This window comes from Bubalus kerabau, chromosome 1 (genome assembly GCF_029407905.1).
Source record: "Bubalus kerabau isolate K-KA32 ecotype Philippines breed swamp buffalo chromosome 1, PCC_UOA_SB_1v2, whole genome shotgun sequence".
NCBI classification, from domain to species: domain Eukaryota; kingdom Metazoa; phylum Chordata; class Mammalia; order Artiodactyla; family Bovidae; genus Bubalus; species Bubalus kerabau.
The window spans coordinates 211,684,100-211,696,971 of record NC_073624.1 but is presented as its reverse complement, the minus strand read 5'-3'; the positions used below and the strand labels follow the sequence as shown (position 1 = coordinate 211,696,971).

At 38.5% G+C, this 12,872-nt stretch overlaps 1 protein-coding gene across 1 annotated transcript; it reads left to right on the top strand.

Annotated features, from left to right (window-relative positions):
• The first annotated feature begins 212 nt into the window (after positions 1 to 212).
• Positions 213 to 1,184, top strand: LOC129642190 (olfactory receptor 2T29-like). Its single transcript, XM_055566750.1, has one exon. It carries the CDS (start codon positions 237 to 239, stop codon positions 1,182 to 1,184), a length of 948 nt encoding a protein of 315 aa, XP_055422725.1. The 5' UTR covers positions 213 to 236.
• The last annotated feature ends 11,688 nt before the right edge of the window (positions 1,185 to 12,872 follow it).

Sequence of the window (12,872 nt, the reverse complement as noted above, 5' to 3'; positions counted from 1 at the left end):
TTTCCAGGCAAGAGTACTGGAGTGGGGTGCCATTGCCTTCTCCTTTTAAATATCAGTGGATGCCAAATCATTAATCTGGCCCACATTTAAATATACTACTATATATTTGAATTCACTTCATAAATATTTGATTTTCGGAAAAATATAAAAGTCAGTGGTATATTTACAAAGGAAAAGCAGTCTCACTTCTGTGTTTTTCTTCCTTGATCCTTCAGATCAAACCAGTCAACTAAGACATGAAGCAAGGAAATGAATCTTCCATTACTGATTTCATTCTCCTGAGCCTCTTCTCAGATTCCAGGCATCCTGGCCTTCTCATCACCATAATTCTCTTCATTCTTGGGGTTGCCATCACTGGAAACTCAGTCTTGGCCCTACTGATCTGGCGTGATGCCCACCTTCACACCCCTATGTATTTCCTACTCAGCCAGCTCTCTCTTATGGACCTCACCCTAATCTCCACCACTGTCCCGAAGATGGTCACTGATTTCTTCTCTGGACAGAGTTTCATCTCTCACATTGGCTGTGGAGCCCAACTCTTTCTTTACTTGATGCTAGGAGTGGCTGAGTGTGTTCTCCTGACATTCATGGCCTTTGACCGCTATCTGGCCATCTGTTACCCCCTCAGATACCCAGTCATCATGACCCCCAGAGCCTGTTTGCAAATGGCCACTGGTTCATGGGTTGGGGGTATGCTCATCTCCCTTATGCACACAGTTTATGCCATGAATTTCTCTACTTGTGACTCCAGGGAGGTTCACCATTTCTTCTGTGAAGTTATGGCCCTTCTGAAGCTCTCTTGTGAGGATACCTCAACCTATGAGAAGGTGGTGTTGGCATCTAGCATTGTTTTCCTACTCATACCTTTTGGACTCATCTTGACCTCCTACATCCTCATCTTTCTCACTGTCCTCCATATGAACGCCCCTGAGGGAAGAAACAAAGCTCTGGCCACCTGCTCGTCCCACCTCAGTGTAGTGAGCCTCTACTTTGGTCCAGTTATGATCATCTACATGACCCCAGGTTCCTCTCTCCCCGCAGATGTGGACCAGTGTCTCTTTGTGTTTGATGTTATCATCACCCCCATGCTCAACCCCCTTATCTATAGCCTGAGGAACAAGGAGGTACTGGAGGCTCTGAGGAACATTCTATGGAGAAAGCTGATGTTTACAGTGAAAAGATGATGCCACTTTTTTTTTTTAAAAAGAACTCCTATTCTCTATTGTTCCCCATTTAATGCTGATGCTATTAGGAAAAATTTAACTCTGGATTTCAGTTTTCAACAGTATTAAAGAAATGACACTTTTTCTTTCAGATTTCAAGTAATGTGAAACATACTACAATGGCAACAGGGGAACTCTATTTAACAGTGTTATGCTACTTAACTGATCATAACATACATATCCAATTTTCCCAGAGCTCGCAAATCAAATTCGTAAGGAAACTGATGTAGGCATATATATTCAACAAGCTTTACAAAATTCAAGATAACCTGATAAATAACATGGTCCTAATGTACTTTTTCTAGCTGCTTTGGTGGCTCAGATGGTAAAGAATCTGTCTGCAATGCAGGAGACTCAGGTTTAACCCCTGGGTTGGAAAGATCCCCTGGAGAAAGCAATGACTACCCACTCTAGTATCCTTGCTTGAAAAACACCATGGATAGAGGAGCCTGGTAAGCTACAGTTCATGGAGTTGCAAAAAGTTAGACATGACTGAGAAACTAACCATGCACGCACAATGTAGCTTTTCAATCACATGTCCTACACTTACCATCGATACACTCTAATTTGCACCATATTGGTATATTCAGGTTTGCACTTTTCAGATGATTTCATGAGTTCTCAATTTTATTATTCAGTTCAGTCCCTCAGTCATATCCAATTCTTTGCGACTCCATGGACTGCAGCACGCCAGGCTTCCCTGTCCATCACCAACTCCTGAAGCTTGTTCAAACTCATGTCTGTTGAGTCAGTGAAGCCATCCAACCATCTCATCCTCTGTCATCCCCTTCTCCTCCTGCCTTCAATCTTCCATAGAATCAGGGTCTTTTCTAAGTCAGTTCTTCGCATCAGATGACCAAAGTAGTGGAGCTTCAGCTTCAGCATCAGTCCTTCCAATGAATATTCAGGACTGATTTCATTTAAGATTGACTGGTTGGATCTTGCAGTCCAAGGGACTCTCAAGAGTCTTCTCTAACACCACAGTTCAAAAACATCAATTCTTGGGCACTCAGCTTTCTTTATGGCCCAACTCTAACATCCATACATGACTACTGGAAAAACCATAGCTTTGATTGTATGGACCTTTGTCAGTAATGTCTCTGCTTTTTAATATGCTGTCTAGGTCTTTCATAGCTTTTCTTCCAAGGAGCAAATATCTTTTAATTTCATGACTGCAGTCACCATCTGCAGTGATTTTGGAGCCCCCCCAAAATAAAGTCTGTCACTGTTTCCATTGCCTCCCCATCTATTTGCCATCAAGTGATGGGACCAGATGCCATGATCTTTGTTTTTTGAATGTTGAGTTTTAAGCCAGCTTTTTCACTATCCTTTTTCACTTTCATCAAGAGGTTCTTCAGTTCATCTTTGCTTTCTGCCATAAGGGTGGTGTCATGTGCATATCTGAGGTTATTGATATTTCTCCCTGCAGTCTTGATTCCAGCTTGTGCTTCATCCAGTCCAGGATTTCACATGATGTGAGTCTCAGTGAACTCCGGGAGTTGGTGATGGACAGGGAGGCCTGGCGTGCTGCAATTCATGGGGTTGCAAAGAGTCGGACACGACTGAGTGACTGATCTGATCTGATCTGATCTGACTCTGCATCATGTAAGGCTCACCACACTGAGGTGGGAAGAGCAGGTGGCCAGAGGTTTTTTTCTGCCCTCAGAAGAATTCATATGGAGGACAGTAAAATAAGTTAAATAAGCAAGGTGACATGATACAGCCTTGACATACTCCTTTCCCAATTTGGAACGAGCCCATTGTTCCATGTCCAATTCTAACTGTTGCTTATTGGCCTCCATACACATTTCTCAGGAGGCAGGTAGGTTGGTCTGGTATTCCCTTCTGTACAATAATTTTCCACTGTTTGTTGTGAGCCACACAGTCAAAGGATTTAGTATAGTCAATGAAGTAGAAGTAGACAGAGCAGAATTACTCTGATGGACTATGTGAGTGTGCACAGCTCTGTGATTTACAAGGGATCTGAAGGCAGTGATACCATCTCTTGTGCAAGAGAAACTTCTAATTATGCCTAATATAAGCATTTAACACTGTTGCCTGTGCAATGTTATAAAATACATACTCAGCAATTCTTTTAATCTGCACATCATTCCTGCATTGTGGATATGTTTTAGTCCAATTTTAAAAGGGAAAGAAGAGAGACATCAAAGGACAATTCCTCTAGACCAAGGATATCAGGTAGATGTAGTCGTTTGGCATGCACTTCAAACCCTGGTACTGATCTTTTAGAAATTATATTTTTAAATTGTTCCACAATACTGTTTATGCTTATAGAGTTTATAAATCTAACCAAGTGTTTGCTAAACAGAAGATATTTCACTATTTAAAACAAACCACTTCTTGCAAGCTGTTTCTTAACAATCTCCCCCATCATGACCTTGTGTCTCTCCTTGTGCAGCATCAACTAGTACTAGGAATTAACTTAATAATAGGTTTAAACTTTACACAGACTAGGGTGACTTCTGGGAAACTGGCAAAAATCATATTTTTAAGATTCTTCCCTAAATACTGGTTCTATGGTTAGTCATTCTGTTCTAGTTGAGCTGACTTAAGAGATGCTTGAATTGGGAGGATTCATGGGCAAATGGGAAAATTCTATATGTGAGAAGGAAAAGGTGAACACAGACCATATTCAATTATGAAAATGCTTTTCTTAACTCAGATTATCAAGGCCTCTACTATCCATCTTCAAAAGAATCTCCTTTATTTTCCATGAGGCCTCATAAGACTGAGTGAAAATAATGACTTTTCAAAATGTAAAATCATAATGCTTCTGTTGAAGCTGTGTCTGCAAAGGACCTCAAGGTGATGATTGAATTAGTTCTTAAAAAAAATACACATGATTCATGTGAAATAGAGAGCTAGTGGGAAGTTGCTGCATAACACAGGAGCCCAGTCTGGCATTCTGTGATCACCTAGAATGTGAGACTGGAGGAGTGGAGGTAGGGGAGATATATATATATATATATATATATATATATATACACACACACACACACACACATATATATATATATATATATAATTACTTTGTCAACAAAGATCAATATAGTCAAGGCTATGGTTTTTCCAGTAGTCATGTATGGATGTGAGAGTTGGACTATACAGAAAGCTGAGTGCTGCAGAATTGATGCTTTTGAACTGTGGTGTTGGAGAAGACTCTTGAGAGTCCCTTGGACTGCAAGGAGATCCAACCAGTCCATCCTAAAGGAAATCAGTCCTGAATATTCATTGGAAGGACTGATGCTGAAGTTGAAACTCCAGTACTTTGGCCACCTGATGCAAAGAGCTGACTCATTTGAAAAGACCCCGATGCTGGGAAAGATTGAGGGCAGGAGGAGAAGGGGACGACAGAGGATGAGATCGTTGGATGGCCTCACCGACTCAATGGACATGGATTTGGGTAGACTCTGGCAGTTGGTGATGGACAGGGAGGCCTGGTGTGCTGTGGTTCATGGGGTCGCAAAGAGTTGGACAAGACTGAGCGACTGAATTGGAATTGGATATATATATGTACATGTATACATATATATAAGAAGAAAGAAAGAAAAGCTGGAGATCTCAAATTAACAAAACATAATGAAAGAGAAAAAATAATAACCAATATCTCCCAAAATACAAAAAAAAAAAAAATCTAGAAGAGAATGCTATGAACATTTGCCAACAAATTGCACAACCTAGAACAAATGGACATGTTTCTAGAAAGTTTCTACACATATACAGCTGACCAAAACTGAATCAAGAAAAAACTAGATAATTGGAACAAATCCGTCACTCAGTTCAGTTCAGTTCAGTTCAGTCACTCAGTCGTGTCCGACTCTCCATGGCCCCACGAATTGCAGCACGCCAGGCCTCTCTGTCCATCACCAACTCCCGGAGTTCACTCAGACTCACGTCCATCGACTCAGTGATGCCAGCCAGCCATTTCATCCTTGTCGTCCCCTTCTCCTCCTGCCCCCAATCCCTCCCAGCATCAGAGTCTTTTCCAATGAGTCAACACTTCACATGAGGTGGCCAAAGTACTGGAGTTTCAGCATTAGCATTATTCCTTCCAAAGAAATCCCAGGGCTGATCACCTTCAGAATGGACTGGTTGGATCTCCTTGCAGTCCAAGGGACTCTCAAGAGTCTTCTCCAACACCACAGTTCAAAAGCATCAATTCTTCGCTGCTCAGCCTTCTTCACAGTCCAACTCTCACATCCATACATGACCACAGGAAAAACCATAGCCTTGACTAGATGAACCTTTGTTGGCAAAGTAATGTCTCTGCTTTTGAATATGCTATCTAGGTTGGTCATAACTTTCCTTCCAAGGAGTAAGCGTCTTTTAATTTCATGGCTGCAGAAACCATCTGCAGTGATTTGGGAGCCCCCCAAAAATAAAGTCTGACACTGTTTCCACTGTTTCCCCATCTATTTCCCATGAAGTGATGGGACCAGATGCCATGATCTTCGTTTTCTGAATGTTGGGCTTTAAGCCAACTTTTTCACTCTCCACTTTCACTTTCATCAACAGGCTTTTTAGTTCCTCTTCACTTTCTGCCATAATGGTGGTGTCATCTGCTAGACATACAATAAAATTTGCAGTTAAAAAAGAAAACAAAAAACTCCCTGCAGACAGAAGTCCAGGACTGAATGGCTTCACTGGGGAATTCTATCTAACATACAAAGAAAAACTTATACCAATACTTTTCAAAACTCTTCCAAAATATTGAATGAAAAGGAACATTCCCAAAGTCATTCTAAGAGACCACAATCACTGTGATTCCAAACCAGACAAACACACTCCCAATATATATATATATATATATATATATATATATATATATATATAGGGCAATATCTTTGATTAATATAGATGCAAGGATTCTGAACAAAACATTAGCAAACTGAGTCCAACAGCACATAAAAAGAACCATACACCATGATCAAGTTGGATTCATCCCAGGGTCACAAGGATGATCCAACACATGCAAATCAATCAGTGTGATACACCACACAAAACACCACAGAAACACATGGTCACATGAAACACATGATACACCACAGAAACCACATGATCATCTAAATAGATGCAGAAAAATCATTAGATAAAATTCAACATCTATTCATGATAAAAACTCTCACCAAAGTGGGAATAGAGGGAACATAGCACAATAAAAAGCTCTACATGGCAAACTCACAGCCAGCATAATACTCATCAATGAAAAGCTGAAACCATTCCTGCTAAAATCTGAAATAAGACAAGATGCTTACTCTCATCACTCCAATTTAACATAGTATTGGAAGTCCTAGTGATAGCAATCACACAAGAAAAGAAAAGAAAATATACCCATATTGGAAGAAAAGAGGTAGAATTGTCATTATATGCAGATTACAAGATACTCCATATAGAATACCCTATAGACTACATACGAACACTATTAAAAAGGATAAGCAAACTTAATGAGGTAGCAGGATACAAGGTTAACATACAGAACTCTGTTGCATATCTTCACACTAATAATGAAATATCACAAAGAGAAAGTAAAAAAAAAAACCACTTTAAAAATCACATCAAAAAAGTAAATGGAATACTTAGGAATAAACCTGACCAAAGGGGTGAAAGGCTCTATGCTGAGAACTATTAAACACTGATAAAGGGAATATTCCATGCTTTTGGATTGAAAGAATTCATATTGTTAAAATGTCCATAATACTCAAAGCATTCTACAATTTAATGTGATCTAGAAGGCACGGTGGTAAAGAATCTGCTTGCCAATGCAGAAGATGCGAGAGACATGGGTTTAATCCCTGTGTCAGGAAGATCCCATAGTGTAGGAAATGGCAACCCAATCCAGTATACTTGCTTGGAACATTCCATGGATAGAGGAGCCTGGTGGGCTACCATTTATGAGACCACAGAGTCAGATTCGGACATGACTGAGCACATATGCAATGCACTATCAAATTATCCATTACATTTTCACAGAACTAGAGCAAATAATCCTAAAATTTATGTAAAACCACAAAAGATCCAGAATTGTCAAAGCCATTCTGAGGGAAAAGAATAAAAGCCGGAGGTGTAACTTTTCCACACTTCAGACAATACTACAAATAGATAGTAATCAAAAAAGCATGGTATTGACAAAACAGACACATAGTTCAGTGGAAAAGTATAGCAGGCCTGGAAGTAAACACTCACACCTATACAATACCATACAATGAAGAAAAGACAGTGTATCAAGCAATGAGTGTTGTGAAAGCTGGACAGCTCAGGTAAATCAACAAAGTTTGAAAGTTCCTTCACACCATACACAAAAATAAGCTGAAAATGATGCAAAGACTTAAAAATAAGGTGTGCCACCATAAAACTCCTAGAAGAGAACATAGGCAAAACATTCTCTAACATAAATCGCAGCAAAAATTTCTTAAGTCAATCTCCCAAGGCAAAAGAAACAGAAGCAAAAATAGAGATGAAATTGCCAACATCCGCTGAATCATGGAAAAAGCAAGAGAGTTCCAGAAAAACATCTATTTCTGCTTTATTGACTATGCCAAAGCCCTTGACTGTGTGGATCACAATAAACTGTGGAAAATTCTGAAAAAGATGGGAATACCAGACCACCTGATCTGCCTCTTGAGAAATTTGTATGCAGGTCAGGAAGCAACAGTTAGAACTGGACGTGGAAAAACAGACTGGTTCCAAATAGGAAAAGGAGTACGTCAAGGCTGTATATTGTCACCCTGCTTATTTAACTTCTATGCAGAGTACATCATGAGAAACGCTGGACTGGAAGAAACACAAGCTGGAATCAAGATTGCCGGGAGAAATATCAATAACCTCAGATATGCAGATGACACCACCCTTATGGCAGAAAGCGAAGAGGAACTACAAAGCCTGTTGATGAAAGTTAAAGTGGAGAGTGAAAAAATTTGGCTTAAAGCTCAACATTCAGAAAATGAAGGTCATGGCATCTGGTCACATCACTTCATGGGAAATAGATGGGGAAACAGTGGAAACAGTGTAAGACTTTATTTTTGGGGGTCCCAAAATCACAGCAGATGGTTTCTGCAGCCATGAAATTAAAAGACGCTTACTCCTTGGAAGGAAAGTTATGACCAACCTAGATAGCATATTCAAAAGCAGAGACATTACTTTGCCAACAAAGGTCCGTCTAATCAAGGCTATGGTTTTTCCTGTGGTCACGTATGGATGTGAGAGTTGGACTGTGAAGAAGGCTGAGCGCCGAAGAATTGATGCTTTTGAACTGTGGTGTTGGAGAAGACTCTTGAGAGTCCCTTGGACTGCAAGGTGATCCAACCAGTCCATTCTGAAGGAGATCAGCCTAGGGATATCTTTGGAAGGAATGATGCTAAAGCTGAAACTCCAGTACTTTGGCCACCTGATGCAAAGAGTTGACTCATTGGAAAAGACTCTGATGCTGGGAGGTATTGGGGGCAAGGGGAGAAGGGGATGACAGAGGATGAGATGGCTGGATGGCATCACTGACTTGATGGATGTGAGTGTCCAGGAGTTGGTGATGGACAGGGAGGCCTGGTGTGCTGTGATTCATGGGGTTGCAAAGAGTCGGACATGACTGTGTGACTGATCTGATCTGAATCAAATCTAAAAGCTTTTGCACAGCAAAGGAAACCATATATAAAATGAAAGATAATCTATAAGCTGGGAGAAAATATTTGCAAATGATGCAGCTGACATGGGGTTTAATTTCCAAAATATACAAACAGCTACTACCGTTCAATATCAAATAAACAAACAATCCAATTGAAAAATGGCAGAAAACTGAAGCAAAGAGAACATTTCCTCAAAGAAGACATACAGATGGCCAAAAAAAAAAAAAAAAAAAAAAAAAAAAAACCACATGAAAAAGAGCTCAAAGTTACTAATTATTACAGAAATGCAAATCAAAACTACAAGGCAGTATCACATCACACCAGTTAGCCTGGCCATCATCAAAAAGTCTACAAATGATAAATGCTGGAGAAGGTGTGAAGAAAAGGGAATGCTCCTAGACGATTGGTGGGAATGTAAATTTGTACATCCACTATAGAGAACACTATGAAAATTCCTTAAAAACTAAAGATAGAATTATCATATGATTCAATAATCCCACCCCTGAGCATACATTCAGAAAACACAAAAGCTCTAATTTGAAACATACATGCACACCAATGTTCATTGCAGCACAATTTACAACAGCCATGACATAAAACAACTTAAATTTGCATTGATAGATGAATGGATAAAGAAGATATGGTATATATATACAATGGAATATTATTCAGCCATTAAAAATTAAATATTGACATTTGTGGCAACATGGATTGATCTAGAGATTATCATACTAAGTGAAGTAATTCAGACATAGAAAGAAAAATATCATATGATATCACTTATATGTGAAATCTAAAAAACAACGCTACAAATGAACTTATTTACAAAATAGAAACAGACTCACAGCCATAGAAAACAAACGGTTATCAAAGGGGAAGAAGAGAGACAGATAAATTAGAAGCTTGGAATTAACAGATACACACTACTGCATAGTAAATAGATAAACAACAAGAGCCTATTGTATAGCCCAGAAAAGAATATTTAATATCTTATAATAACCTATAATGGAAAAGAATATGAGAAAGAATATATATAATAATCACTTTTCTGCATACCAGAAAATAAAACAACATTGGAAATCAACTACACTTGAATACAAAATTTAAATTGAAGAAAGATTTCCCCAGAATATAAAATATCAAGGTATTTACATTATGAAGTAATAATAAATTTTTTTAAATTAACCAAGTGAACAGATTACTCCCTTTGTTACAGAATGAGAGGGGAACAAAATGCATGATCTTGTCAGTGGAGGTAGAAAATGATTTGACAACATTTAACATATTTTCATGATTAAAAAAACACTCAATAAACTAGAGTTAGAAGGAAACTACCTGAATATAATAAAAGCCATCTGTGAAAATCCCAGGGTGAACGTCATACACAATGGTGAAAACCTAAACTTATTTTTCTAAGATTAGGAACAAAACATTGATGTGCACTCTCACCATTTTTTTCAACATGGTAATGAAAATCTGGCTGGAGTAATTAGTCATAAATAAATAAACAAATGTATAGCGTTCAAGTTGGAAAGGAAGAAGTAAACTCATCTCCATTCATGCCTAGAGACATTCCTTCAGCATTTGTTGTAAAGCTGATTTGGTGGTGCTGAATTCTCTGAACTTTTGATTGTCTTTAAAGTTTTTCATTTTTCCAAGTGGGAGTCTTGCTGGGTAGAGTATTCTTGGTTTTAGGTTTTTTCCCTTTCATCAGTTTAAATATACATCATGCTCATTCCTTCTGACTTGCAGAGTTTCTGTTGAAAAATCAGGTGATAACCTTATGGCACTTCCTTTGCATGTTATTTGTCATTTTTCTGTTGATGCTTTAAATGTTTTACCTTTGTCTTTAATTTTCGTCAGTTTGAACACTATGTGTCTCAGTGTGTTCCTCTTTTTGTTTATCCTGCCTACGATTCTTTGCTCTTCATGGATTTGGTTGACTATCTCCCTTCCCATATTAAGGACATTTTCAGCTAGTATTTCTTCAAATATTTTCTCAGGTCCTCTCTCTCTCTTCTCCTTCCGGGACCCTGGTAACGGAAATGTTGGTGCATTTAATGTTGTCCCAGAGGTCTCTTAGGCTGTCTTCATTTATTATCCTTTTCATTCTTTTTTCTATATTCTGTTTTGCAGCACTGATTTCTACCATTCTATTTTCCAGGTCACTTATTCATTATTCTGCCTCAGTTATTCTGCTATTGATTCCTTCCAGTGTATTGTTCATCTCTGTTTGTTTGTTTTATAGTTAGAGGATGAAACTAAACTAATTTAGAGGGTGAAAATTACAAAACATTGCTAAAAATGATAAAATACTGTTGAAAGTATTCAGTTCAGTTCATTTCAGTCACTCATTCATGTCTGACTTTTTGCGACCCCATGGACCACAGCACGCCAGGCCTCCCTGTCCATCACCAACTCTTAGAGCTTGCTCAAATTCATGTCCATTGAGTCAGTGATGCCACCCAACCATCTCATCCTCTGTCATGCCTCTCCTCATGCCAAGTATTAGGTTGGTGCAAAAATAATTGTGATTTTACATTGTTGAACATTGACATTTGACATTAGAATACATTCTTAAATAAGTGTACTTATGCTACACATTATTTTCATGTGCATTTCTTGCTTAATGTTTCTTGCAAATGACATTACTTGCTGTTTGTTGTTGTTGTTCAGTCACTCAGTTGTGTCCAACTCTTTGCAACCCTAACCCTAACCCTAACCCTAATGGACTGCAGCACACCAGGCTTCCCTTTCCTTCACTATCCCCCAGTTATTTTATATTTATTTTAGACTATAGAAATGATGGTAGACAAAAAGCAAATTCAAGAAACTTTCTTATTCAAGTTCAAAACAGGTTGTAAAGCAAAGTCCAACATCAACAATGTGTTTGATCCAGAAACTGATAATGGATGTACAGTGCAGTGGTTATTCAAAAAGTTTTGCAAAGGAGATGAGAGCCTTGAAAATGAGGAGAGTAGTGGCTGTCTTTGGAAGTTGACAAAGACCAATTGAGAGCAATTATCAAAACCGATCCTATTACAACTACACAAGAAGTTGCCAAAGAACTCAATGTCAACCAAACTATAGTCATTCAATATTTGAAGCATATTGGATAGTTAAAAAGGTTTGAAAAGTGGGTGCCTTGTGAGCTGACCAAAAATAAAAAACATCATCATTTTGCAATGTCATCTTCTCTTATTCTAGGCAGCAACAAAAAACCATTTTTTGATTGGATTGTGATGTGCAACAAAAAGTGGATTTTACACGACAACTGGCAACAACTAGCTCAGTGGCTGGACTGAGAAGAAGCTCCAAAGAACTTTCCAAAGCCAAAATTACACTAAAAAAAGGTCATGGTCATTGTTTGGTGGTCTACTGCCTGTATGATCCACTACAGCTTTCTGAATCCTGGCAAAACCATTATATCTGAGAAGTATTTTCAGCAAATCAATGAGATGCACTGAAAACTGCAATGCCTGCAGCTGGCATTGTTCCACAGAATGGGCCCAATTCTTCTCCATTACAACGCACCACCACATGTTGCACCATCAACGCTTCAAAAGTTGAATGAATTGGGATAACAAAGCTTTGCCTTAACCACCATATTCAGCTGACCTCTCACCAACTGACTGCCGCTCCTTCAAGCATCTCAACTTTTTGTAGGCAAAATGCTTCCACAACCAGCAGGAGGCAGAAAATACTTTCCAAGGATTTGTCAAATTGCCAATCATAGATTTTTATGCTACAGGAATAAACAAACTTATTTCTCACTGGCAAAAAAGTGTTGAGTGTAATGATTTCTATTTTGATTAGTAAAGATGTGTTTGAGCCTATTTATGGTGATTTTTAAAATTCATAGTCTGAAACCACAGTTACTTTTTTTTTTTTAATTTAATTTTATTTTTAAACTTTACATAATTGTATTAGTTTTGCCAAATATCAAAATGAATCCGCCACAGGTATACATGTGTTCCCCATCCTGAACCCTCCTCCCTCCTCCCTCCCCATT

Excerpts from the sequence above, each read along its gene's own strand:
- LOC129642190 (XM_055566750.1), top strand. The coding sequence starts at position 237 with ATGAAGCAAGGAAATGAATCTTCCATTACTGATTTCATTCTCCTGAGC.